The sequence below is a fragment of the Drosophila pseudoobscura genome, chromosome 3 (genome assembly GCF_009870125.1).
Source record: "Drosophila pseudoobscura strain MV-25-SWS-2005 chromosome 3, UCI_Dpse_MV25, whole genome shotgun sequence".
NCBI lineage: Eukaryota > Metazoa > Arthropoda > Insecta > Diptera > Drosophilidae > Drosophila > Drosophila pseudoobscura.
The window spans coordinates 19416781-19443027 of NC_046680.1; the positions used below are offsets into that span (position 1 = coordinate 19416781).

Sequence of the window (26247 nt, forward strand, 5' to 3'; positions counted from 1 at the left end):
CCGTTTTGCCCACTGTCCATACCCTCTTTTCCACAGCGTTTTCCCAGATAAATACAATTCAACGAATTAAGTGTTGCGTTATTTTATATAGAAATCCAATAAAAGCAAGTATTTCGAATAGGCCAATCATGTATAGAATTGATTCATCAATCGTATAAAATTGAGTGGGCATGGCTAAATGTTCTATTTAGCTGGTAATATTCAACGGAACAAAGAATATGAGGAATATGGTTTCCAATCCTGACGGAGAACGATTAACCTACTACAAGCCAAGGGGGTATTTCAATTTTCCACTGAAAATAATGAAAATTTAATCATTTTAGCGCAGTTCAGCTGAAAAATATCGTGGTTTTTTTTTAATTTTATAGTAGAGATGGCATGAATCCTCAAGAAGAATTTACAATCAGTAATATTTTTCGCCTTTTACCTCAAGTAGTTGAACTATTTAAATACAGGGGGCTTTAGTGGGAATCCGATAGAACCGAACATCGACAGGGTTGCATTTGCCAATAGTTTTCAAGTTTTGGGGCTAATGTTGTTCCCCAAATAAAATTTTTACATTAAGTGTGTGAGAACGCGAACGGTTGCCTGCTGCCTGCTTGTGGGTGGAAGCGAGTGCGCGAACAAAAAGGGCGAAACGCGAACGCGAATAGAAAAGGAGCAGAATTACACAAGTTGGAAAAACGTTTTTGAGACCGAATATTGATTTTTTCATAGAATCAGTCGCGCGGATGTTGCCGTTGTCCGTTTCTGTGGAAAGATCAGTGCTGTGATAGATAACAGTAAAGAAAAGCAATTGAAAAGCGTGCAGTATTTGCCCACTCCACTGCTAGTCCCAAAGTCGACCCATTTCTGCCAGGAGGAGAGACACCAACACCCCCACGCACACACAAACAGACACACGGCCCACCACGAGCGTCAGGTGAGTTTTGATGTCCACTAGCACTCTTCTATACCCACTCCCCCGCACACTCTCTCCCCCACTCCCACAAACCCAAGCACACACCTGCACAGCAGGCACGATGAACACACATACACATGCAAAACCAGACAAAACAAATGCAAAATGCAGCGAAAGAGCAGCAAAAGTAACTTAATTTGATCATCCCCATTTGTTACGCTGCCCTCTGCACTCTGCTCTCTGCCTAGTGCATTTGTTTTGTTGCAACTCTCCCACAACTACTACTCTCGCTCTCCATATTCCCCCGCCCGTCTCTCTGTCTTGTCTTTCTCTCTCAAGTCTACAAACTCTTGCGCTCGCCCCCATTAAAACACGCTGCATCATCTAAACTTTATCATTTGCATCCATGTATTTGTAATTACTTTTTCTCTTTCTGTCTCTGTCTCTCTACCTCTCTCTTTCTCTGTTTCTCTTTCCAATTAGCACAACTGTATTTTGCACTGCTTCTTCTGCTTGCCTGTTCCTCCTTCTCCTGTAGTTAACAGTTAGCTGTTAAAAGTTGCCACCCTGCATGTTGTTGTTGTTGTATCTGCTGCTAGCCATGTATCCCACTAATGCATCCAATTTCTTCATTTTTTGTTCGTTTTTACGGTTTCCTTTTTTTTTTTTTTGGTTTTTGCTGCTAATTTTGACAAGCCCCACGGAATGGCTATATGGCTCTGACGTAATGCCAGCGCCTGTCTCTGCCTCTCCCTCACTCTTTCTCTCTCTCTCTCTCTCTCTTTCTCTGTCGACGTTTTCCCAGCTCTAAACGACCTCCAGCAAAACTTCGCCGCAGCACTGTGGGGCCTCTGCAGAGTGGAAGCGGAGACGTGCTACTCTCTTTGTTCTTAGAGTTTTCACCTGTTAGAAGCTCTACTGTACTTGCAGACTTGTTATTTGCTGTTTTGTGAAATTTTATTGCTCTCTATAGCGATTGAGGCGGGGACGGAGTGCTTGATGTAACGGTAACCTGTCGGCGCCATCGCCAGTCATTTTCCTTTATTCCCTTTCGTTTTCTATCCTCCGTTCCGTTTGACTTTTCTGCATATTTAATGCGTAGGTCAGTTTACCCCCAAAACACACACACACAAACACACATATACGGACATACATGGATACGAAAGCAAACAAACACTAAGAAAAAGTTCACAAATTGCTTTTGGCGCCTCCTTCTCGTTACTGTTGTTGTTGTTGTTGTTGCTCTTGTTGTTGTGTTTTCTTTTGTCCACTCAGGTGGTTTACCTACTGCCTACTCTCTCCGTTATCCTCCCATACCCATCCCGCCCGTCTTCTGCTGCGGCGGCTCTGTTTTTATGTAACTTTCAAATCGATTGCAAACACGTAACAGTAGAGCAAACTGCACAGTCCGCCACCAGCCCCCAAAAACCCCGAATCGCCCCCCTGCTCGACCCATGTCCTCGCATATCCTGCAACAACACTCTGACGTTAAACGTGTGATTTTGTACGTCTTTGCATCCTGCAGTAAAGGGTATGCTGGTTTGGGCTAGCTGTTTGTCATGAAGAGAAGAAAACCAGGCATTTCCTGGAAGATATCCCTCATTGCTGTAGGAAGCATCTCTAAATCCATAAAGTTATAGTTCAGTACTCAGAAAAAACGATCCAATCATTCCCATAGGAATATGCTAGGGTATTACTAACTTTGGCCCCTACAAAATGTTCCTTCTATCTTGTTTTTTTTTTGGTGGCCTGCGGCCTGGAATAGCGTGACATTTCCTTTATGTGATTTGCTGCCGTTGTAGTTGTCCCTGGCCCCTGGTGCCTAGCCTCTAGGCCCTCGTTGTTCCGTCCTCAAGAAAAACAGAACATTTGAATAATTTCCGTTTTGCAATTTCGTCGCTACAGCTGGCGATATCCTTGAAAGGGTCGGACAAATTGCACTCAATCGAACAGCAAGACCATGAAATGCTTGCAGTTCCCCGACTATTTCTGGGGGGAAATCAATCCTGACACAAAGAGGAGTTCCTCGGAAGAAGATCTACAGAAATGTCAAATAGTTCTGCAACTATTTTCCCAGCTGGGGAACCGCCTCCAATGGGTTTGTTGTTGCCCGTTGACCTGCCAACGGTTGCCATGGCGCTCTGCCAAATTGTCGATATTTTGTGTGCTCCTTTAGCACGGACACGGGTACGTGTACGGATACGGGCACGGCACTATTAGGTTGTACGAGTATGTCTACCTATAACCTCCTCTCCATTTGCCAATTTCCATGGCTCGACGAGTTTTCCTCACTCTTCTGCAACTGCTACTGCCACTGCTACTGGTGCTTTCCTTGTTGCACCCTCGCGTACAATTGTAATTATGAATAATTCGCCATAAATGGCACACGCTGGCCTGCAATTATTGGAATTGAAGTGCCCCAGATGTGCCGCCGATAAATTGCCACTCGTTACATAGTTATACAATATTTCAGCTATTCGCATACTATATTTAAATATATGTACAAGTCTACTCGTACCCGTATTCTTCTGCTGTCATTATATCATTACGTGCGACCACAGAGAAAAGTGCAAGCGCAACTTTATCAGCGCCCATAAATCGCCAGGCGAAAAGGTCAAAGTTGAGCCCTGGTGGTGGCTTCTGCAAGGGTGGTGGACTTACCTTGTAACCTCCAGCCTACGGCAGGCGGAACTTTAAATGAGATGCTATTCTGCATTGCTTTGCGCCTCGCCCGAAGGTGTTTTAATGGGTAAAATTTCGGAATTTTAATAGTTTTAGGACAGAGTAATAAAGATTTCGGTTAACAAAAAAGCTATCCTTCACAAACATTCGTGGTTTTGAAGGAGAAGTAATGCACCCAGCCATGATCCCAGAAGCTGCAGATATTCGTCAGAGCATAGCAGATTGAATTCTCCCTAAACCTATGGTAATAGTCTGGGGTCTCGATTCTGTCTATCTTGCTTCTCTGGGGCTGTCCATCGAGCCATTGCTGAGGTAAATCAGAATAACTGAAAGAATCAGTCAAAACCCCTGCATGGTCTTATAAGATAAGCAGATAAGATAGGGAGAGGGAGCTTGGGCAATTACTGGGGCACCATTGATGGAGGGAGAGGGGCTTCTACTTTGGAAAGCTTTTTATGGACAAAGTTGTACTTTTTATTGCGAGTTTATGCAGAAAAGACCGGCATGTATTGCTGCAGTTGAAATGGGTAATGACCAATGAAGCAACGAAAGTTGTGGCCTTCTGCATACTAAAACTCTAAACAGTGACTCTCTCTCTCTCTCTCTCTGGAGGGTCATCATACATCACACGCAATGTTGTTCCAGTTCAGATACGAGTTCAAACTGCTCTGCCCTCACAGCCATTCATAACCTAAGACGCAAAAAAGATTTACTCATAACGAGTTTTGTTCTGTTTGGCGTATAAATTTATACACAAATATATGTATATTGTATGTGTATTACTACGAGTATATGTATATATGTATGTCTGTATTTATCTATATCTGCTGGCGAGCTGCGTCACATGTAGCTGGCGGCAGTCCACTCGAGTGGGGAGTCGCTTCTGTTTTTTGTTGTTGTTTTTACATTTTTTTTTTTGCGATTATTAGTTGATAAATTTACTCGTATGACGCACTCAATCAGCTCCCCGCGGCCCCTGCCAAAAGGGTTCATAACGTTGTCGTGCTCCTGAGAATGTGTGAGATTTTCATGGCTTTGGCACTCTTGGCCCTCATCTGGGCCAGGGTACGAAGCGGCCCGGACCCGGTGACCCTCTTGGCGAAAAACTGGGTTAATGTAATGCATACATGTGCTACAGCACGAAGAGGAAGAGAATGGGAGGAGGAGATGGAGAATAGAGGCAGATGATGGGCTGCAGTCTCTTTTTTCCATCTCTCTCTCTCTCGCTCTCTTTCTTTCCTTATCTGCGGCTGCAAGGGGGCTGGTACTATGCGGCTTGGCCTGCTTATTTAGTTTCAAGTACGTACATTGACGCCAAAAGCTTTGAGCACAGTAGAACCTGACTAACGTTGCGAGCAGTGACAGTAATCCCTGGCTTACCAAAGATAACGATTTAGATTTAGACTAACAATAAAAGGTGGGGCTTTGGCTTTCTTATACTTTTGGAATACATAAAAATATTTACTAAACTAACTAACTTTGGCTGTGGCTCACTGCTTATTTACCCTCATTAACTGCGCTTCTGTTTTACTCTTCCCTCTTGATTCAAGGTGAAGCCTTCCTTCTTTTCCCACTCTTTGAGTTGCATATTTGGTGGGCGGCTGCCACCGAAGAGCGCTCTCTGGCAGTGCCACACCTTGCATTAATACACCGATTTTCCACAGCTTTCGATGTGTGGTTGTCTCTTTGTCCTTTTTGTTTTATAATTTTCATGTACTCTTCTCTTTATTTTTATATGATTTATGTTTTGTGACGTTCCCGCCGCTGCCGCTGCCGCTGCCGTTGCCGCTGACGCTATCTGTCTGTCTCTGTCTGTCTGCTGCCTCCATCCAAACATGGCGCACGCACACAATTATACTCCCACACAAACATCGACCGCGACGCTGACGCCGACGGTGGCTGATTAATCAAATGCATTGTTAATACACTCTCACACACCAACACACACACGCACGCAAAATGCATTGCATGCACAGGAGGAAGCTCCGTTTGTTTTCGTATTTCGTTTTGTTAATCCGAAGACCCGAAGCAGGCTAAGTATTCAAAATTAAGGCAAAAAGTCAAGAGAGCAAACGAGCTGAAAATATTCAGACAAGATAAGAAAAGACAGAGAAATTAAGCAATGCCCCAAGCAGAGGGCGGCTATGTATCGCTGCCGGCTGTGAATGGCAATGGCAGCGCCATCTATCAGTCGACCACCGAGCCCTCAGCCCCGCCCTCTGTATTCGAGAGTGTCAAGCGGGTGATCGGGCAGGCGATCAAATCGACGCCCGGGGACAGCGAGGAGTTGTTGCGCTCCGAGCGCCAGCCGGTCATTGTTGGCGGTGTCAGGTAAGTGGTGCGAGGGGGGTGGCCCACCCGCACATATCTAGTGAATTCCCAAGGTGTATCCTGTACAATGCGAGGCCCCAGTGTAGCCTCCTGCCATCGCTCCGGCCACTATCGTGAGAGTATAAGTACACCTTGCGCACTGCTCCCGCACTCACCGCACTCTTAATCACACAACTCCCGTTCCATACACTCTCTCACACGCACACGTACTCGCACTCCCACTTCCCATTACTCTCACTCTCCTCCCAGTGACCTCCCCGTCCTCCGCCGGCCAGCTACCCGCCCTCTTCCCGCTTAATTGTGATTGCATGTCTTTTGCTTTTGATTGTTGCTGTTGTTGCATTTGTTGTTTCTCATTTTGTTCTTTTTGCACATTGCATTTGATTTGATTTGGCCACAAGGAATACATAAATATATCCTGGACATATCATTACCGTTACATCATCACCCACATCCCCTCTAAAGACCAAAAGTGAAGGGAGGATTGTATTACTCTCTCTGTAGAGTATCTGTGGCTGCCTGTCCCTCGAAACCCACCATTCAGTCATCGAATCTTCTTTCGGGGTTAGCCATGACTCAAGGTCGCCGATTTCTGCAGCGCAGTTTGCATTTTTACCGCCTTACCGCGCGCTCTCTTCCGCTCTGCCTGAAAGTTTTACAGTTTTGTCAATACAACAAACGTAGGCGAGAGCAGAGCTAAAGCTCCACTCAATCCACACTCCCGGCTCGTCGGGGGCCGCGACAGCGGTTTAGTTGGACGCCAGCCGCGGTCCGACCCACATTCGTTCTATTTCTGTCCGCTCTTGATCTGTGCCAGAGATCTCAAGTGCTTTAATTAATATTTCCGCTGTAAGTGGGAGCCCGCAGCCTGTGCCGTGCCCGTGATTTAGCTCAATTAATTTCGCATCCAAGTGAGACAAACGATTGTAAGCGAGAGCTCGGGCACTTTCCGCTCAGTGCAATGCACTTATCCATGGGTCAAACCGATCTCAGCCGGCTCGAACCGGTTAAAACAGGGCCTTGCACCGGCTGGAGTCGAGCTGTAAGCTGAGAACTCGAAGTCGAAGACGAGCACAAAAGCAAATAATAAACAGCAGATTAACTGGCAAACAGTGAATCTCTTTCATTTCTCCCCCATTCTCTTTCCCGAAAACCCGCCTTCCCCCACCGAAAGAAAGAGTCTCAGGACTGGAATTGTTGGTGTAAAGGAATCGATTCGATTCAACTAAAAATGCCTGTGGCCTGTAATTAGTTGGTTAAATCTGTCCTTGAATGGAGGGATACCTTCCCCCACCAGGGCCGTCAATAGTAATTGCCCTGTGGTCAGTGGCTGGAACTTTCCACTCGCCGCAACTAGGCTCTCTTCAATTACCTCCTATGGGGGATTACCCAAAGCTCCATTCGGGGATAATCACGTAATCAATTAAAGTCTGAATTTCATTCCAATTAAATCTGTCCTTAAAAGCGTAGTTGTAGCACTGGCAAGAACTCCATTCGAATAGTTTTTCTCCTCCTATCCTGTGGGATTGCCCTGTGACTCGGCTAGAGCATAATCACGTAGCCAATTAAAGGTGATAGCCATTCCATTCCAGCAATTCCAGGATAACGAGTCCACCTTTCTCCAAGTTTCCCTCCAGACCTTCCTCTCCCCCCGCCACTACTTCAGCATTAACTAATTGAGTTTGGGGCCCGTCCTCGCCTCGCAGTAAAACTTTTCTGTTTGCCAAAAAAGGGTGGGAGAGTAAACAAAAGTTGTTCTCGCATTCCAGCTCTCTCTCTGTTTCCTGCTCCAAAAAGGTAGCGGAAGTTCAAGAGAGCGCTGCTCCGAGGGGAACGGTAAATTATTATGGCAGCAGCTGGGCTCATATTTCTGGCGCCACTTGTTTTTTCCACCAGACAACTGCCACATCCCACATCCCACATCGTCATTTACCCCGAATGACATTGCGTGACTCATTTGCTTACGTTTTACGTAACGCAACGTGACAGCCTACACGGCGTCCTTGCCCCTCCCCCCATCAAAATCCCATTTCATTCATTAAGCCGGCGAAATTACTCTATAATACTCTTCCTCTCTCTCTCTCTGTCTCTGTCTCTCTCTGTGCCTTTCTCTGTTAATATCCCCTAAGAATTACTCAAAAGAAATATATCTTTATACATACTATATCGAAAGAGGTTTCTTGCTGATTTTTCACATACGTATAACCGTGGAAAAGTCCTCAAGGAACTGCCTAGAGTTTGTGTTTTTTTGGTTATTCTTTGCTTGCATGCTCATAGACTCTCTTTCAGAGACCGCGACAAAACTGGTAAGACTCTGAACACCAAGATGCCGTCAGCACCGACACACACTGCCGAGGAGGCACACCTGCTGGGGTAAGCAAAGTCCACCGATCCCAAGAACCAAGAACAACAGCCCAAGCAGCGACCGAATCAGATTCCCCATGAACCTACGTATATACCCCTAATATATATTGTATATCTCAAACACCCCACCTCCGAATGTAAGATATTCAAGCGTCCCATCCCCCCCTTTCACACTCAAATATACACACACACCGTAAACACTGTAACACTTACACTATCACACAAGTTTAGAGTTTTGTTTTATGTTAATGTTAATTTGTCACACACTAGAATTTGATTTATGAATATCTCTGCGAGAGAGACAACAGTACATACTCGTAACCCGTACGTTTGTAAGTATCTTTGCCTAGATTTGAGTTGAATTTGAGTTTTTGGTTGTGTGAATTGCAAGCAGACGATAAATAGAACTAAGCCCTATAAACAGCATCTTTCTATCTCTCTCTCTCTATCTATCTCTCTGCCCTAACCCGAATGTTGATTGACCGAACTTCTTTCGTCTTGATTTGATTTGAGTTTTGCATTCACTATAAATACTATACGATACATAAACATATACTGTATGCCATATAGAGCGTAGTCGAGCAGCGCGATCATGCCGCAGTCCTCCCCGATTTACATTACCGATTAGCATTAGTAGTAGCCTTTTAGACCAGTCCATAGATAAGGATGCACCCAGAGCCATAGTCCGACTGGATGCCAGTCCATGAACAGCTGCCGCTTTTACAGCTGCTGCTCCTGCTGCTGCTGCCCAAAACCCCACTAATCAATCAGTTGATTCACCAGGAAACAGACTCATTTGGTTACTAATTGCATCCCCGCTTTGCCATTCCTCACCACAGCACCATGCCCGTTGACCCCATGGACGACATCGAACTGCGCTCCGTGCAGCTGCACTTCCCGAACGCACGAGGCTCCATCCTGGAGGCCTGCGACCAGCGCCGTGTGCCCACAGACAAGGGCGACATACACGTGGCCATACAGGGCGATACCTCCAAGCCGGCCATCGTCACCTATCATGATCTGGGCCTAAACTGTGAGTACTGTTCTTTAAACTGAAGTAAGCTCCAGTCTTAGAATACGTGCTCGCACAGATGCCACCAGCTTCGCTGGCTTCTTCAACTTCCCAGTGATGCGGGGCCTGCTGGAGAACTTCTGTGTGTACCACGTGACGGCACCCGGTCAGGAGGAGGGTGCCCCAGCATTGCCAGAGGAGTAAGTCCTAAAATACAAATCACCTGGAAATATCTCTCGCTAATGCACTCGATCTTCATCCAAACAGCTACGTGTATCCAACCATGGATGAGCTGGCCGCCCAGCTGCTGTTCGTGCTGTCGCACTTTGGATTGAAGTCCGTGATTGGATTCGGAGTGGGAGCTGGAGCCAACATCCTGGCCAGATTCGCCCACGGCCACCCGGACAAGGTGGGGGCACTGTGCTTGATCAACTGCGTGTCCACGCAGTCGGGGTGGATCGAGTGGGGCTACCAGAGCTTCAACGCCCGCTTCTTGCGCACCAAGGGCATGACTCAGGGCGTCATTGACTATCTGATGTGGCACCACTTTGGACGCAATCCGGAGGAGCGTAACCACGACCTGGTGCAGATGTATAAGCAGCACTTTGAGCGTGCCGTCAACCCGACTAACCTGGCCATGCTCATCAACGCATACATCCATCGCAACGACCTGCACCTGGCGCGCACTCCGCCAGGCACCCCGGGCACGGAGACGGCGGCCACCACGCTGAAGATGCCTGTTATCAACATCACGGGTTCGCTCTCGCCGCACGTGGACGACACGGTCACCTTCAATGGTCGCCTGGACCCCACAAACTCGTCCTGGATGAAGGTTTTTGATTGATTATACTCTTACTGTATGGATTATCCGATTTCTGACTGTCGATTCCTTCTGCCTTTCAGATTTCCGATTGCGCTCTGGTGCTCGAGGAGCAGCCGGCCAAGCTGGCCGAGGCCTTTCGGCTGTTCTTGCAGGGCGAGGGCTATGGTAAGTGTTAGAACACGCACACTCCACCACAACAACATCAACCAACTACTCCAACAACAACTGAACAACCTCAGCAATCTCTGCTACAATCTCAGCAATCTATTACCTACTTACTACTCCCCTCTTAACTATCCACTACTACTACTACTACTACTACTACTACTACTACCACTATCTTAGTCTTGTTCCTCAAGAACCCCGACAGGGACTGCGAGCAGTCGTGGAGCTGCCTCCAGAACCCTCCTCCAAGAGAAGCTTAGTTTCAGTTCAGTTCAGTTCAAGAACCAGTCCAATTAGGCACCTAGCCTAGACCCTGCAATCTATCACACCCTAGATCCTAGACACACAGAATCCAAGTCGCCTTCTGGCCATACCCAACCTAAACCTTAGCCTAAACGGATAAGAATCTTTGAGAATCAAAAGCTTTTCAAACCTAAACGAAACAAAAAACCAAAGAAAAACTAATTTTAAACAAATTGTGCAAAATTTTATATCTAACAAATTTACAAATTGGAAAAAGAAAACATTGAAATTCGTTCGTATTATGTTGAAGAACCAAAAGTATTTGTACGCAAGAAAAGTATTTCAAAATAAAAACCGAAAAGTTGTTGAAAATCAATCGTTTACTTTCTCTATATACAATATACATATAACCCCCCCAAAACTTCCCATAGATAGGGCCAGACCCTTCCCACGAACACACAGAAACCGATGAAGTGTACCCCAATTAAATACGAACGCCAAATGCATTATCGCATCAACAGAAAAAAACAAGATATTTCAATATGTTCATTACTTTGTTTTTCATTTCTTTTTCCTTTCTCCAAAACTGCTTGTTTTTGCTAAAAACCAACATACCAAAAAAAAAATATATATATATACAAAAAATACAAAAAAAAAAAAATGCAAAAAAAACTATACCAAAACTACCGAACAACACGCCACACGAATCCAAATGAAAAACAAAACCAAAAAATATATATCACACGAAATTGCACTCTGAATCAATTACAAAACCAACCACATCCCCCATGCCACGCCATGAATATGCACACGACCTTGGGTGCCACACATTCGATTTCATGCCCCAACCATCTATCCATCCAACCATCCATCTGTCCATCCATCCACCGGCCTGGTCCCGTTCTGGGTCTGGTCTCTGACGCCCCGAAAAAAAACAACTGTGTTCTTTTGCACTCTAAATCTGATTTTCTTTTCGTTTCGAAATTCGTTTCCAACCAACAAACTGTATATTCTCGTAATCTAATCCGCGTTCTCTATAATTTCAACAAAACAACAAAATATAATAAACGCATATATGGTATGTATATTTGTACACCCGCCCGCCGACCAACACACACACACACACAAAACATATGTAAATACCCAACTGTAGTATCCGAGAAGCCCCAGTAGGACGTACCAACCCCAAGGCACAGCGCAGTAAAATACCGATACAAATAACAAAACCGAAATTCTAGTTGGAATGCATTTAGTTAATTAATTAATAAAATAATTCAAATTAACATTCGTATATAAACACACATACAATATGTACTTATAAAATAGTCAAAATGTAGAGTTTAGAGAACAAAAATACTCTCAAGTGACTTGCATTCGCCTGCACACACGTAGATTTTGGCTTTTGGCTCCCGGCTATGCTAAACAGTAGAGTACAGTGCCGCCTGGCAATTGATGCTTTGACGCTTTTCCAATGCTCTTTGATTTTCCCCTCACACACAACACATCCACTGACCCACCCACACACCCACTCACACACACACACAGACACACAAGAACACCTTAATTAGACAAAAAAACCTATAATTTATTTGATGTTTTATTTATTTCATTTATTTACACGCAAATTGAATACAAAATACAACAACTACAACTACAATTACTACAACAACAAAAAATAATTGTAAAAACCCCCCACAAAAAGCCGTTGGCACGCTCCAAAAGCTGGCACGCAAAATCTCAATGGCCAGTCGGAGCAGTTCCACACAAATTGAGCTTAGTGTGCAGTGAGTGAGAGAAAGGAGAGAGAGCCCAGGAAGAAAGCTTAAGAGAGATAGAGCAGGAACAGCGGTGTGACGGCAGCACAGACTCCCCCCGCCCCCACCCCCAAGAAGTAACCGGAGGGGGCCTAGAGTGAGAAAAATTGGATGTAACCACACCCATAAAAACAACTCCCACACACACCGACACACACACACACACCGAAGGAAATGCACACACACGCCCTCTCGAAACAGTAACGGTACAGCAACAAGTTGAAGCTTTCCTTTCTCCCGATCCGGGGAGTCCCCTGAAGCTTTTCTTTTTTCGTTTGTGTGTGCTCTTGTTTTTACGTTGACCTTTTATATTAATTATTGATTATACATATATAGTCGTAAGAGATCTAAGAAGCGGCAGCAGCATTAGTTTCCACTTTTATTTGTTGTCTACATAAATATTTACAATAAACGTATTGCCTATGTATGTATGTATATGTTCAATACCTATTTCCCCTATGGTCTTGTTTTCTTACTTGTTTATTTTCCTGCCCCAAAAGTCGAGCTGTACCGCACACATCAACACATTGCCACACCACAACCCCACGCAGCAGCCGCAGCTTACAGCGCCCCATGTACGAGTATTTGAAGCAATAAATTTATACATACTTTCTACAAATATACACACAGACATTGCTATTATATACATACAACCAAAATACATAAATACATACAAAAGTATATGCAAAGAAAAGAAAAACAATAACTGAAAGTGTAAGCTTTTGTTGTATATCTGAGAATTCTGAATAAAACGAACAACGTAAATTTCAAACGGTGACGAACCCTGAAAGAAGAACTAGTTCCAGTGATTCGAAACGTGTCGAGTCGCGTCTCTTTCCCACAGCATCATCCTTGACATCACCGGCAGATGGCGCCCTCCATCCAGAAAATCCTCCCCTCATTGTCAGATCGACTCATCAACCAGAACAACGATTGTCGCCGCATCATCCTGAATCAGTCATCAATCAAGATGCACTCCACACACACACACACACACACACACACAGAATGTCCAGAAACATCACACGCCTACACAGACATCTTTTAAACAGCAGCAAATCCCTAGAAAGTGTATAAAGAAACACCCATCAAGAAAAACCAACCAACCAACCAGTCAATCAATCAATCAGTCAACCAATCAACAACTTACATGCTCAAGAGTAACATAACGTAAATAACTACTACCTTCCCCTCCAAAAACAACCAACAATCAACCACTAATACTGCCACAGCAACGCCTCTTTCGACGCCGGCGAGCTCCCCGTGCGGCACCAAGTACCACACTTACTCCTCGATATTCTTCGCCAACTTCCGGGAGCAGCAGCAACAAGCGAGGGAGGAGCGCGACCGGGAACGGGAGCATGATCGCCAGAGGCAGCTAAATCTCCGGATTGGCAATCGGCTACGGGAGACGGCCATCAACTGTACCAACAACGGATCTGGAGCCGAAGCCGGGGACAATAACAACGCCGACGCCAGCGAGGAGGAAGAAGACCAGGAGAACGGAAACGGAAATGGCAACCGTGCCTACGTCACCACAGACACATCCGGCACACTCTACTACGGCACACAGAGCAACAAGATACGCATCACCGAGAACCCACTGCCCGAGCCGGTCAGCTCCTAGATTGTTACGCCCTACTCCTACCCTTCCCACAACCAAGAGAAACCAAAACTACGCCACACTAAGGTACACTAAATAGATGGTCAGGCCTTAATCCACACACTGTTAATGTTGTTACAAGCGAAAAGAGAGCAGAAATAATCACAAAGCAACAGCAGCAGCAGCCGCAGCGCAGCGCAGCCAAGTCAAGCCAAGCTTCAAAGTAAACTTAAAAGCCGAGCCGTGCTCCAAGAGACACCCCACACTCCAGTACACACACACTCACCGCTAGAGAAAAGTCCCAATAATTACGTTAGCCACCAAAGAGAATACGTTCTTGTTTTCGCTTTCCCCGATTATCGATCGAAAGAGAGAAAGAGTGCGGAGAGGCTCTATCGAGATATTTGTAATTTACACTTTGTGCCTGAGCGTTACGCATGCAGTACATAGAACATAGCCCCCACAAGACACAAGAACCCCCAACATATATCCAGCCAGATCGGTACGGATTGGCAGCTTAGGAATCCTTTTTTTGACGAGCTTGCTTAGTTGTTGTGAAACGAAGCGTAACGAAATCAGAAACGAACAATATACAAAAATATACATATGTGTGCATGGATATATCCGTGCACACGGATGGATCGATTAAGATCACGATGAGGTAACGTAACTCAAAGATTAAAAGCATTTTCGCTTAATGTTAAAACAAAAATTAAAAAGAAAAAACTGTTAACTTAATCCCAAGAATAACGAAAACGAAAAAGTGTAGCATATCAAATAACGAAAAAATACGAATACACAAATCTCTCAAAATTACATATATAATTATACAAGAACCTACATAGATAAATATTGGACACAAGACCCCATACAACACCAAACACACACACACACACCCAGCCACGCAAACATACAGCCACACAAACACGATATGAATATAGAATAAATATATACATAAATACGAGTATATACATATATGAATAATGACAACTTTTTGCAATAACTTCGAATTCAATTCAATAAAAGTTTTAGAAGCTTGAGACAAGTCATGCAGCCTTTCCTTTTCTCTCATCTCATCAGATCGGATGTTTGGGACCCAGCAGTTCTGATATCCGGCGAATAGTCTCCTCCCGTTCCTTCCGCATAAGCTCCGTAACATCCTGAAGGAATACCTTCTGCATATCTCTTTGCTGCCTGAGAAAGGCATCGTTTGATTGCTTGAGATACTCCACCAGCTTCTTCTGCCCCTCGTTCATCGATGTGAGCACCTCCAGGGGCGTGGGCTCGGGGGCGATCTCGAAGGCATCCTCGTAATCGTCGCTCTCGCCGGCTGCCCTCAGCAGGTCACAGCTGGAGGTGGAACTCTCGCTGTCACTGTCCGAGAGGAATTCGGGGTCAGCAGCAGTGGGAGCTGGAGCAGAGCGAGCTGGCTTTTGGGCGCTGCGACGCCCCAGCCCCTTGGGAGCGTTGATTAGCTCATCGAAGAGCTGGAAGTGACGGGGCAGAATGCGGACATGGTTGAGGCCATCCTTTTTGGCCTCGCGGTAGCGCTTGATGAGGAGGCGGAGCTTGTTGCGCAACTGGTGGGGCGTTCGCTTGAAGGACTGCTTGGCCAGAATGTTGGAGATGTGCACCAGGGTCTTGAAGTTGCGCTTCTTAGAGCCATCTAGGGCGCGGAAGAAGCCGTTCTCCTTGATAATCAGCAGAAAGGCATCCACTTCCTCGTCTGTCCAAAAGTGGGCTCCCCCACGCTGCGAAATGTCACCGTCCTCGTCGTCGCTGTCGTTGGATTCACTATCGCTGCCACTGCTTAATATGGGTTTCGCATCCACAGCTGCTAGCTCCTCTTCTGTGGGATCAAGTAGCTTTCGCATGGCTTCGAAATACTCGAAGGTGTCGCCTCCGTTCTTCGTCTTGTTGTACAGGCGTCTGAGCAGCTGGAATTTGATGCGCAGCTTGTCCGGGCCTTTATTGTATTGTCTTTTGGCCATTTCCTTGGAGAGCAGCTTGAAAACTTTTGCGTTCCGCTTGCGCAGCAGTGCCGCCTGCAGGCCCATGGATGTAATGAGCTCCAAGAAGACATCCACTTCGCCGTCCACCCACTTGCAGCGGACATTGCTGGGCATCGACGACGAGGCGTCCAAGGCATCTGCAAAGAAATCTCAATGTTACACACTTTCATTATCATTTGGAGCTGGATGACATACCGTCTCCATCAGTCACGATTTCTTCACCATAGCTGCTGAGATTGCTGTCAGTCTCTGGATACTTGTCCCCGCATCCTTGGAGAAGCTCGTGCAGTGCCTCAAAGTGCTGACACTGCTTGCCACTAAGCATCGCCTGGAAATACTGCCGCCTCAAAGCCATGTACTTGATTCTCAGCTGGTCGGGAGTCTTGGCGGAGCCGAGCTGTTTTTCCAATTCCTTGGAGATCAAAATAAAGACCTCTGCGTTGCGCTTTCTCCCAAGCGGCTTTTGCAGCTTCAACTGGTTGATTATGCTCAGGAAGTGTTCCACCTCCCCTAATGACCACTTTCCATTGTGCAGGTCCAGACTACCAGCCGGGCTCAGCAGGCGGGCGTACTTCTGCTCTGGCTCGTTGTCATCTTCATCCTTCTGCTCGAAAGGAACGGAATGTTTGCTCATTTTTTAAATTGAAGTTACGTTTTTTTTTGTCTTCTCTGGAATTCTCGAGTTTCTGAATTGTTTACATTTTGCTTAATTTATTACATTTTATATGGCTATTCTACACGGTTAATACACATTTGCTACATATTCGTGGGAAAAAGAGGGTATGGACAGCAATGTAAAATGTAATGCCTGCAATGTAAAATCCACCTCATTTGCTTAATATACCATGAGTCACATTCAATTTATATTCCTAAAATATACCATACCCTTTTTTATGGACCATTCAAAGACTCCACAGCAGTGTGACCGTTTGACCCTCAGAAATACCGTAAATATACCGATATTTTTCTGCGGTATTTTTCAGTATTATGTGGTAATATAATAATTTTCTCAATAAGATCGATAGCAGGCGCGCGGATAAAATCGACGAAGGCGGCATTTCAATTTTTGCTCTTGACGGTTAAACAACGTCCCTCGTCGGCGTCGCTGTCATTGTGTCGGTTAACGGTTGTTCGCGCGGATCAGTGCTATCAGTGGCCCTGTGGCACTGCTCAAAATAATACCTCTGCAAAGCGGAGTCTCTCCAACAATCCTACGGGAAGCAATCAAATCAAGGAGAGTCGAGTCAAGTTATCAAATCTGGGAGAGTGCAAGTTTGTTAACAACTATTACATTACACCACCAACAGCAAGAGCAGAGCTTTTGGCCTATACGAGGTGTATGTGTGTGTGTGTGTGCGCGTGTGAATGATCGCCCATTGCGCGTTGCGTTGGTATTAGCCACTACAGTTGGCCTCGCGCTCTGTCCCGCTCCGCCCCCGCGCGACCTGTAAACACGTTAACTCAACGCGATCGTTCGCGTTTCGCATTTATTTCGCGTTCGCGTTCCGTGAAATCGCTCGCTAAAAACAGATTTCGGCGAAACACTTGCCAGCGCAAAAAGAATAATATAATATAAAGTTTATCTTTATACACACTCGTAATATACGGTTCCGCGTATTCCGCGTATTCCGCCAGTGACAGAACTGGCGGCTGGTTCTGGCCGGGCTAAGTCTGGCTCTGAGATGGGGCACGTTACGCTTCACTAGCCGCAGCAGTCCCGCACACCGCAACCCCTTGCCCATTACGAATTATCGCGAAAAGTTTTGTAATCAAAAGTCTGAAATAAACAAAAACAGAACCAACCGAGCCCGAAGCGAATCGTGTGTTTGTACAGCTTATGAAAATAAGCAAAGCCAGCCCCAGGAAAACGGAGCCCCCAAACGGATACAACGGGGAATAGAAAGCGCCAAACCATGACCAGGAGTCCCGGATCGATGGGGATCGCAGTGCTGATCCTCGTCTGCCTGGCAGCTGCCGCATCGGCCTCGTCGGCCTCGTCGTCCAGCGATACCGGCTATGTGAAGCATGACAATATGAAAGGTAAGCAGTTTCCAGGTCCCTCCTTTTGTGCCAATTTTTGTGGTTCAGCGTCTCTACTGGATAGAACTGCAGAGATACTGTCAGATACGCATAGAGATACGGATACAAATACAGATATGGGGTACTGGCGAGGTGCATGATGATACATCGTTCATGGGCGAGAATGCAGACAAAAGACGCCACAGACAAAGATTGCGGAGGGAGCACCAGCACCCAGCAGTGATAAAAGAGATTCGATTCATTCAGATTTCAGGGGAGGAAATGCCTCGTATCTGTATCTCGCTCAATGCGATGCGTTTCTCAATCCCTCTGCACAGCACATCGTGCATCTGTTGCTGGCACTGAATCTGCCCTTTCGGCGACTGCGGGACACAACAACAGGTTTCTCGAGCAGCGCAGCGCAGCGCAGCGCAGCGTGATTTCCCAGTGTTCGCAAACAAGGTGTTTCCTTTCGTCTCGTCTTTCTGCCTTACCTTTTTTTCTACCTGTTCCTGGTCCAGGTAGCGGCGGCCCCAGTTCCCATTAAGCATCTCCTAAATATGAATGAAGATTGTCTGTGCCACTGCAGTATTTGGCTCGTTAAAAAGGACAACAACGTGGGGTAGAGCCAGAGGCAGAGGCAGAGGCACAGCACAGCACAGTGGAATGAAATGCACAAATGCTTATTCAAATTTTTTTCTATTACCCCATTTGCATGGACAACGGCAAATGCTTTCAGCGTTTCCCCCCTCCGCTTTCCTCTTCTTCTGCTCCACACTCCCCTCCTTTGTTGGTGATGCAGAAACTGGTTTTGCTCTGGGCTTGCTGTTTCTGTATACCCTTTGATGAGGGTATGATGATTTTGTCGGAGCCCAGAAAGTATCCATATCTTGCATAGATTTCTGACGTTGGAACCTTTTAAGGCCAATCATCAGAGGAATAAACATTCCCCTAGGGTATCAAATACATCGCTTCGCCAAAACTCGGCTTCCTCTCTTGGTTTTTATGTGTCTTTGGCAAAAACAAACCCACATGCATGTCTATCCATCCCTGTCTCTCTCTCTCACACACACACACACACACACACTGATGGATAGTTTTTGCGTTTTTTGTTTTTGCCAAGACTTCCTACCACCTGCCCCCCGAGTGGCTCTCTTTTGTCTTTCTGCCAACTCTCGTACGCATCTGAACCGTGAGATTTTATTTCATGCAAAAAAGAAGCAGCCAAGAGGCCGAATGAAGGGGCAGGGGGCCGGGGGGCAGCGGGCAGCAGAAAAAAGTAGAAGTACTCTGTCGCTGCGCATGCGCAACACAGCGACAGTCAGTGGCTGACAGTGGAAGAGAGGGAGCGACCTGCAGGTGTTTTTTTTTCTCCTTTGCTTAAACGTGGAACAAGGAAACCAGCTTATAAATTATAAGTTTTGGCTCGTTGCAGTTGCAGCCTTCTTAGCTGTGTGATATGGCCATGTCGGGCCCAGCTACCCTTTTCGGCAAAGGGTATATTGGTAAGGCTTTGCCATAACCTGACAGCCTACCCTATTTTTTAAGAGTACTGCTAGGGAGTCTTCATAAGAGACCATCTAAAACATTCGCTGGATGCAGTTCTGTTGAATCTGGATTGATCAGGTTAAGATCATTTCCTCCACTCGTTGTGTCCACAATTGAAACCTGAAATGCCTTTCCGTTTGCCGCAGCAACCCAACACAAGAGTATACCCCGTACGGCGTATCGGCGTACGATAGTTGGCCAATTTCATCTGTTTTTCCACAACTGGTTCTGTCTCCGTCCTGTGGGAATTGTGCAATGTTAAATGTGGATGGGCCAAACATTAACATAAATAATGAGTCTGTAGGATTCATTCGTCGGAGCGGTAAACCTGGACATATTATGGCCAAGATAGGATCGCATCGACAGACATGGACATGGACATGACGAGAGTGGTTCAATTAAATGCGATATTTACTCTTTTCAAGTGGGGATCTCCCCCCCAGTTGAGAGGCCCCGCCCCGCCTCCGACCGACAGTGACTGCGCTTTCAGCGATACGTGTTTTGGTTTGTATTTTTGGAAATGCAACAATCAACTTTGGCAGACCTTTGCCTGCGAGTGAATCACGACGGCAGCCGGCTTCTTATCGGAGCTGATAAGCCAAAGGTGGAGTAGAAGAAAACAATTACCCACCGCCGCACAGGGGAGACTCTGATGAAATCCGATGACTACGCTGACTGCTCACTTACCCATCAAAGATACAGAAGAACGAGGAACACGGACCTCAGAAAAAGAGCATTAGACAGAGTGCCGTTAAGTGGTGTCTGTGTCCGGGCCAGAGGAGGTTCCAGCGAAAAGGACTCGAGAGACAGGAACCGGCTAAGTGGCCGGCAAAGGATCGCGCGACACTGCCATTGTCCCGACGAGGCGAGTCGAGTGTCGGTCGTGTTTTTCAGGTCTTTCGCATAAAAAAATATGACTGCGATTGGGTTCGGGGGGCAGGTAAGCCCGAAGGCCCTAGGGCCCTAAGGCTCGCCCACGTCTCAGGTTCTGCTTTCTCCTCGACAGACCCAGGGACCATCCATAAGTATCGGGTTTCATAAAGGACATGCCTGGCCATATTTATGCTCCTGGCGGATGCACAAGCAGAAAGTTCCCATGTTCTCCATATGCGGCACAGAGTCCTTTTAGCTGGAAAATGTGAAATCTGGAAAACCACTTGAGGAGAGTTGCATGCTGCTTGCTGCTTGCTGCATGCTTCACGCTGCACTCCTCATGTCTCTAATTATGAAGAGGGCAAGCGCCCACTTGAGAGCCACCAGCAGGTTCTGTTCTGGATCCGTATCTGAGCATCTCTGCATACTGCATCCGCCAGATACTTTCCATCTTCTTTCATTTTCGTTTCTTTGTTTCATTTTGGGGGATACTTGAGTACTTGGATTCTCACGTATGCGTATGCTAAGAGGCAGCGTGGGACTGAGAGGGGGGAGGGCAGACGGAGACCTGGTTGCAATCATAAATAATAATCAATTTCCTGTGCCCCGAAATGTTTCCCATCGCTCCAGCAGGAACTTTTCACTTCCATTTTCCCCGCTTGCCCCGCCTCCCCGCCGCCCAGCTGGCGCATGCAACTGCAAGTTTTCCTTTTGGTGAGAAAATTGAAATTAAATCTGACAGCACAATGAGCAGAGGAGCAGAGTATGGGGCAGGCTGCCTGGGGCACAGGCGGGGCAGGGCAACGGATCAGATGAGGGGATCCATTCTGATTGTTTAAAAATTATTTATTGTTGGCCGTTTGTTTTTTTTTTGTTGATTTTATTACGATCGTATACGTGTATACGAGACGAGTGTGTATTTTCGTTTCGTTTGTCTGATTTGTTGAACATTTGTGCACATTTGTTTGCCTCATTTGCATTTGCCCCAGCCCAGCCCCTGCCTCTGCCCCTGCCCCTGCCGCAGCTGGGGCCGCCAATGGGGTGGCTAGACAGAGCTGCTTCGGCTCGTTCTCTCGGCCGAGGAGGTTAAGTGCTGGCCCAATCAACGGCAGCGCCAGCCTGCCCCCATTTGTTGCCCATGACGCATGCGTCGTGGTGCGGTCTGCTCTCCCTGACAGAGGGGTAGCAGATTTATAGTAAATCCGAGTCCCATTGAAGAAGTTTATAAACTAGAAGAAGGTCTAAATGATGCGTTCTTAGCACTTCTTAGCGCAATTTCTTCCACGTTTGAGAGATTTCCAAGGGTATTGCTCATTCGTTGCCATTTTCTGCGGCTGTGTTGTTTATGACTTGGCCAAAAAAATAACGAGACGCAGAATGTGGCAGCCGATGGCAGCTGTTGCGGGATTGGATGGCCTGAAATGGGATGAGATTCGATGCGAAGCGATGCCAGATCCCTAACCCTTTGCCACATTGTGGGGATCAAGAGATAAACACACGAAGACAGAGACACTGCAATTAGTGAAGTGAAGGGGGCACTTGCAACATCATCGGAGGGCGTAGGCGGAGCGGCAGGCGGGCGATGGTGGAGGTGGGGCATGCACCATATGTCGTTTTGGTAAGCTGAGAGCCCGGGCTCTCGGATTACCCCAAAGAGCAAGCACTGCCTCTGCCTCAGCCGCAGCTTCCTCTCCTCTGCAATAGCCAGCTCTGGCCCCCTCCTTCTCCATCAGCTCCGCACCATCTCCATCATCAGCAACTTCTTTTGAGTCTGTCTCTGCCCCGTTCTTCGTCTTCTTCTTCTGTTCCTTCCACAAATCCAAGCCGGACGAGGCAGCCACATTGTTTGTCTTCTGCTGTGTTTGTTGGTTTTTGGCTATTCTGTGGAAGGTTCTCTTCAGTTCTGGGGGCCGGAAAACGCTTACGAACATAATAAGGCAGATTCAAGGCAGAGTCACAGTCACCGTCACCGTCACCGTCACCGTCACAATTCAAAGGTCAACGTTGTCCGCCGTCCGCTGTCCCCTGTCCGCGGTCCGATGTCCGCTTTGTCTGGCAGTGATCTTGCATAATTACAAAGAGAAGCGTTCGTAAAGAAGGTAGGGAGCGCCTCTCCCGCCTCTCCGACTCCCCGCGTCTTTTCGCGCTTAGATCCCAGCGAGAGGGAGAGTTAACCTCTTGATGGCCGCGGGGTCACATGCAGACCGAATGTGAATCATTGACAGTTTTTTATTGTACAAAGCGTCGCATGCATCACATCACTCAGCGACAGTTCAAGAAGTTCCCGCTGTGTATCTGTATCTGTATCTATGTATCTATGGGTGGGTTGTGTGTGTGTGTGTGCAATCGTAAGGGGACCGACCGCACCCCACTTGCTGCTGACAAGCTTTCAAAAATCATTCCATTCCGAAACTCAATAGACGAACCAGAGAAATATTAAAGTCAAACGATGACGAAAGTTTCCATATCAGAGATCTCCCAAGAAGGGCAGGGCGGGGGGCTGTGCAGAGGATTGGGAAAATTGGAATGTTGATGCCGAGTCGAAGTCGAAAGCGTTTGCGTTAATTAAAAACAATTAAAGTGGCAACAGTTGGGGGCACAGAGCGGGCAGGCATCGGCGGGCATCGGCAGCATCGGGGTCGCAAGTAGAGTTTGGAATTGGAAGCATCTCTCACGCACACACGAACCAGATCGAGCCGAAAAATAAAGGTTTGTAACGGATAATGTGGGTCGGGTTATGCACAGGGCGGAGGGGGAAGCTCCCTGCTGGCTAGGGCGCCGCACTCTCATGCCCCTCCCCCCCCCCCCCCCCCCCCCAACGACTGGGCTCAACTTTCCATACAAATTGTATAACATTAATTGCGGTTAATTGGGATTAACAGCTGCGCCAAAATGTTGGGCTGCACTCCAGCGAGATCGCCGGAGATCAGTTCTCCGGAATGCACTAAATAGGGGGAGCTCTGCACTGCAGAAAAGGGGCACAGTTTTGCAAAGCCTGTCCCCAAAATGAAAGCGGCTCCCCACGCTTTCAACACTTCTGCTGCACTTCAGCATCGATCGATCCGGTTCCCGTTTCCTGCCAGAATGCTGCGATGACAAAACATCCAGAATGCCCACCCAATCCCCATGGCCAGCATCCAAAGTTGACGGTCCGCTATCCGCCCAAGAGCCCGCCCCATCCGGCGCTGGCCATCCGGTGCCGATCGACAGGTTTTTTTTTGTGTCCACGCAAGGATTGTGCGCTTGTGTCGGTGTCGGCTGGAAAAATCACTAAAGAAAATCGTTATGGTCCGCATCCGAAGCGATTTTCCTGCCTGGAATTTCCGCTGTTGCCACTGTCGCTGCCACAGAAGCGGCTGCGGCATCGCGCTAATTACGATGATGGAATAGCGACAGGCCGCCGCCAGTGTCCCTCTACCTGTTGGACCATCCTCCATCCATCAGATTGGCTGCATAGATTACAGACACACTCGCGGGGCAGGGCATGTGGCCACATGTGGCAAGTAATTGTTTGGGCCGCGTCCAGAATGTTGCCGGTTCTACTAGAAAGAGTGCGAGTTCTGCTGCTGCTGTTGCCGTTGCTGTTGCAGCGGAAGTAATTTGAGGTTGATGATGATGCTGCAAGCGATTGCGGCCTGTGTCTCTGGGGTTAATAGGCACCACACTAGGGTTAATGGCTATCGCAGGCACTTGCACTCGCACTGGCACTGGCATTCGAACTCGTATTCCCCGAATTCATTGGGGACTCCGCACCCATAAGCCATGTAGCCATCTTTGACATGCCCACCGCCGAACGTCTCTGGCATACATAATGCCATTCGGATGGTATTCAAATGGTGTTCGAGTTCGAGTATTGTTTTCAATTTTCCAAAAGATAAGCAGAGATCTCTGAGGTTGGAGTTGCTTGGAGCTCCCTCCAAGTCTCCCTTCTGAGTCTTTGGGAATTATGTGAGAAACGATGGGATCTGATATTTGGTTTTGTCAACGGTTAAGTGGATTCCATACACACACACACACATTGAGACATTTCTGGAAGAGCGATTAGTGTGTCAGATTATGAGTCCATGGGAGCACTCCACTCCACTCCCTATAAGTCTCCCAATCGAAGCCCGATTCTGATTCTTGGCATGTCACAATGCCGAAAGTCGAATGACAGACATTGGCAATTGCAAGAAAGTAAAGTCCAAAGCGATCCAAAGTCGGAGGGAGTGTCTACATGAAACTATATGTATATATAATTATATTTGTAAACCGATGTGCCCCCCACCCCCACCCCCACCCGCACCCGCACCCGCACCCCTGCTGGTACATATATGGTTATTGATCGTGTGAGTGTGTGTATTTTACTCGAACTATTGGGAAATTGTCATGGCGATCACGTAGTTTTCATGTTCTTGGAAGATTCCGAGTCGCGGGGCTCGTTCAACCATGTTGCTGCTGCTCGTGGCACGCTGCACTTGCATGTTAGCCACGACAGCAACATCATCTTGGAGACGACTATCTCCCCAATGTTTGTCTGCTAACCTCTGACCTCTGGCCTCTGCTGCTTCTATTGACTTTGTGCTGATTGCAGCACTAAGTAGAGTCACCTCCACGACAGACAACACCGTGTACACATGTAGGCACATCACAGCGTAACGTAACCCAGAAAAAACCCCAAACACAGCAGCAGCAACAGCAACAGCAACACAAATATCATGGCTTTTGTTAGGCTCAGCACGTTTTTTGGAAGGAATATGAATATGAGTACGGGTACGAGTACGAGTACGAGTACGAGTGGCAGTACGAATAATTCCAAGATTCAGCAGTCAGCACTCTTGGAATCGGAATAGGAATTCGAACACGACGCCATTCCGAATATATACTCGTATAAGGCATTTAATATGGCATGCAGCATATTTCTTGCTGCTGCTTTTTTTTCAGAGTCTGGAGCGGAGATTGATGTTGGGCTTTTGGGCATTCATTTTCACATTATATGCCAGCGAAAAAAGGCAACAACAATGGGCACAAAAAACTGATTAACAAACTGTGCTAAGAACTGAAGATCGAGGCAGAGGCAGAGGCACAGCGCAGAGGCCGAGGCACAGCGCAGTACTCATTGAATTTTGATGAACACCCGCTGACAGGGGAAACCTTTTCTGGGTCTGGGTCTGGGTCTGGGTCTGGCTCTGGGTTTACTTTTTGGGTCTTAGCCACAAACCGGTACAGGTCTTGGGTCTGGTCTGGCTCTGGCTCTGTCCACAGCCTCGTCTTAAGCCCTCTGTTTGCTCCGGAAGTAATTAATGCTTTACTTTATTTCATTTTTTTCACCTCCTACCCTCCCCCTCCGCCAGCGCCTCCTGCTGGGGCTTGGGCTGGCTTTGTTTGCCACAGAAAAACAGAATCTATGCTGAGGAGAGTCGATGATGCCGCCGCCGCCACCGCCGCCAAGTGTCGTATCTGTCGCTCTGCCGGTGGAAACTTTCACCAATGTACGGATCTAGCTGGCTTTTTGCACTCTCTGACCGAATTGTCAGCTGGAAATGATGTGAATTTTCCATCTACCATCGGTCCCAATATGGCGGGACCTGCCACACTGCCCCACCAATATGGGCTGGCCCGGCCGGGCAGCAGCAGCAGCGACATAATTGTGATCAATTGCCAAGTGGCATCCTACAGACCATAGCGAGAGACTTGGTCTCACCATTCCTGGATGCTGCTGCTGTTCCCTGTCTCTCCCCCTCTCTCTCTCTCTCTCTCTCTCTCTCTCTCCCTGTGTGTACCCTTTGTCTTCGCTTTAATTAAAGCAAGCAGGAGCCTCTGAATCTGGATGTGGACATGAGAGTCTTGCCTTATTTGCGCCATGTTGTGTGCCACA

General features: G+C 47.1%; 3 protein-coding genes across 15 annotated transcripts in view; 2 read left to right on the plus strand and 1 right to left on the minus strand.

Annotated features, from left to right (window-relative positions):
• Nucleotides 1–465: 465 nt before the first annotated feature.
• Nucleotides 466–14656, plus strand: MESK2 (misexpression suppressor of KSR 2). 13 transcript variants are annotated; one of them, XM_033378955.1, is made up of 8 exons: nucleotides 466–922; nucleotides 5560–5914; nucleotides 8192–8287; nucleotides 9118–9311; nucleotides 9370–9490; nucleotides 9558–10122; nucleotides 10194–10278; nucleotides 13568–14656. In XM_033378955.1, the coding sequence occupies exons 2-8, from the start codon at nucleotides 5706–5708 to the stop codon at nucleotides 13960–13962; spliced, it is 1665 nt and encodes a 554-aa protein (XP_033234846.1). In that variant the 5' UTR covers nucleotides 466–922; nucleotides 5560–5705; the 3' UTR covers nucleotides 13963–14656. The 13 variants fall into 13 exon arrangements, with proteins under 13 accessions (XP_033234846.1, XP_004444440.3, XP_002138827.4 ...); XM_002138791.4 differs by having other exon boundaries at nucleotides 467–922; nucleotides 8204–8287; XM_033378958.1 differs by lacking the exon at nucleotides 13568–14656 and adding an exon at nucleotides 12224–12794 and having other exon boundaries at nucleotides 467–922.
• A 207-nt stretch (nucleotides 14657–14863) lies between these two features.
• On the minus strand, nucleotides 14864–16653 carry LOC6898856 (uncharacterized). The gene is made up of 2 exons (XM_002138792.3): nucleotides 16146–16653; nucleotides 14864–16087 (listed from the first exon to the last, which is right to left on the minus strand). Exons 1-2 carry the CDS (start codon nucleotides 16582–16584, stop codon nucleotides 15015–15017), a joined length of 1512 nt encoding a protein of 503 aa, XP_002138828.2. The 5' UTR covers nucleotides 16585–16653; the 3' UTR covers nucleotides 14864–15014.
• A 334-nt stretch (nucleotides 16654–16987) lies between these two features.
• Egfr (epidermal growth factor receptor) overlaps nucleotides 16988–26247 on the plus strand; it is a 35902-nt gene continuing 26642 nt past the window's right edge. Inside the window, exon 1 of the mRNA XM_015185044.2 lies at nucleotides 16988–17990. Within this exon, the coding sequence (XP_015040530.2) occupies nucleotides 17864–17990 (127 nt within the window). The 5' untranslated portion in view covers nucleotides 16988–17863. The remainder of the gene's footprint in view (nucleotides 17991–26247) is intronic.

Excerpts from the sequence above, each read along its gene's own strand:
- MESK2 (XM_033378955.1), top strand. The coding sequence starts at position 5,706 with ATGCCCCAAGCAGAGGGCGGCTATGTATCGCTGCCGGCTGTGAATGGC. Across the intron at positions 9,491-9,557 it reads GCCCCAGCATTGCCAGAGGA|CTACGTGTATCCAACCATGG; the intron begins GTAAGTCCTAAA and ends TCATCCAAACAG. Across the intron at positions 10,279-13,567 it reads CTTGCAGGGCGAGGGCTATG|CAACGCCTCTTTCGACGCCG; the intron begins GTAAGTGTTAGA and ends ATACTGCCACAG.
- LOC6898856 (XM_002138792.3), bottom strand. The coding sequence starts at position 16,584 with ATGAGCAAACATTCCGTTCCTTTCGAGCAGAAGGATGAAGATGACAAC. Across the intron at positions 16,088-16,145 it reads AATCGTGACTGATGGAGACG|ATGCCTTGGACGCCTCGTCG; the intron begins GTATGTCATCCA and ends ATTTCTTTGCAG.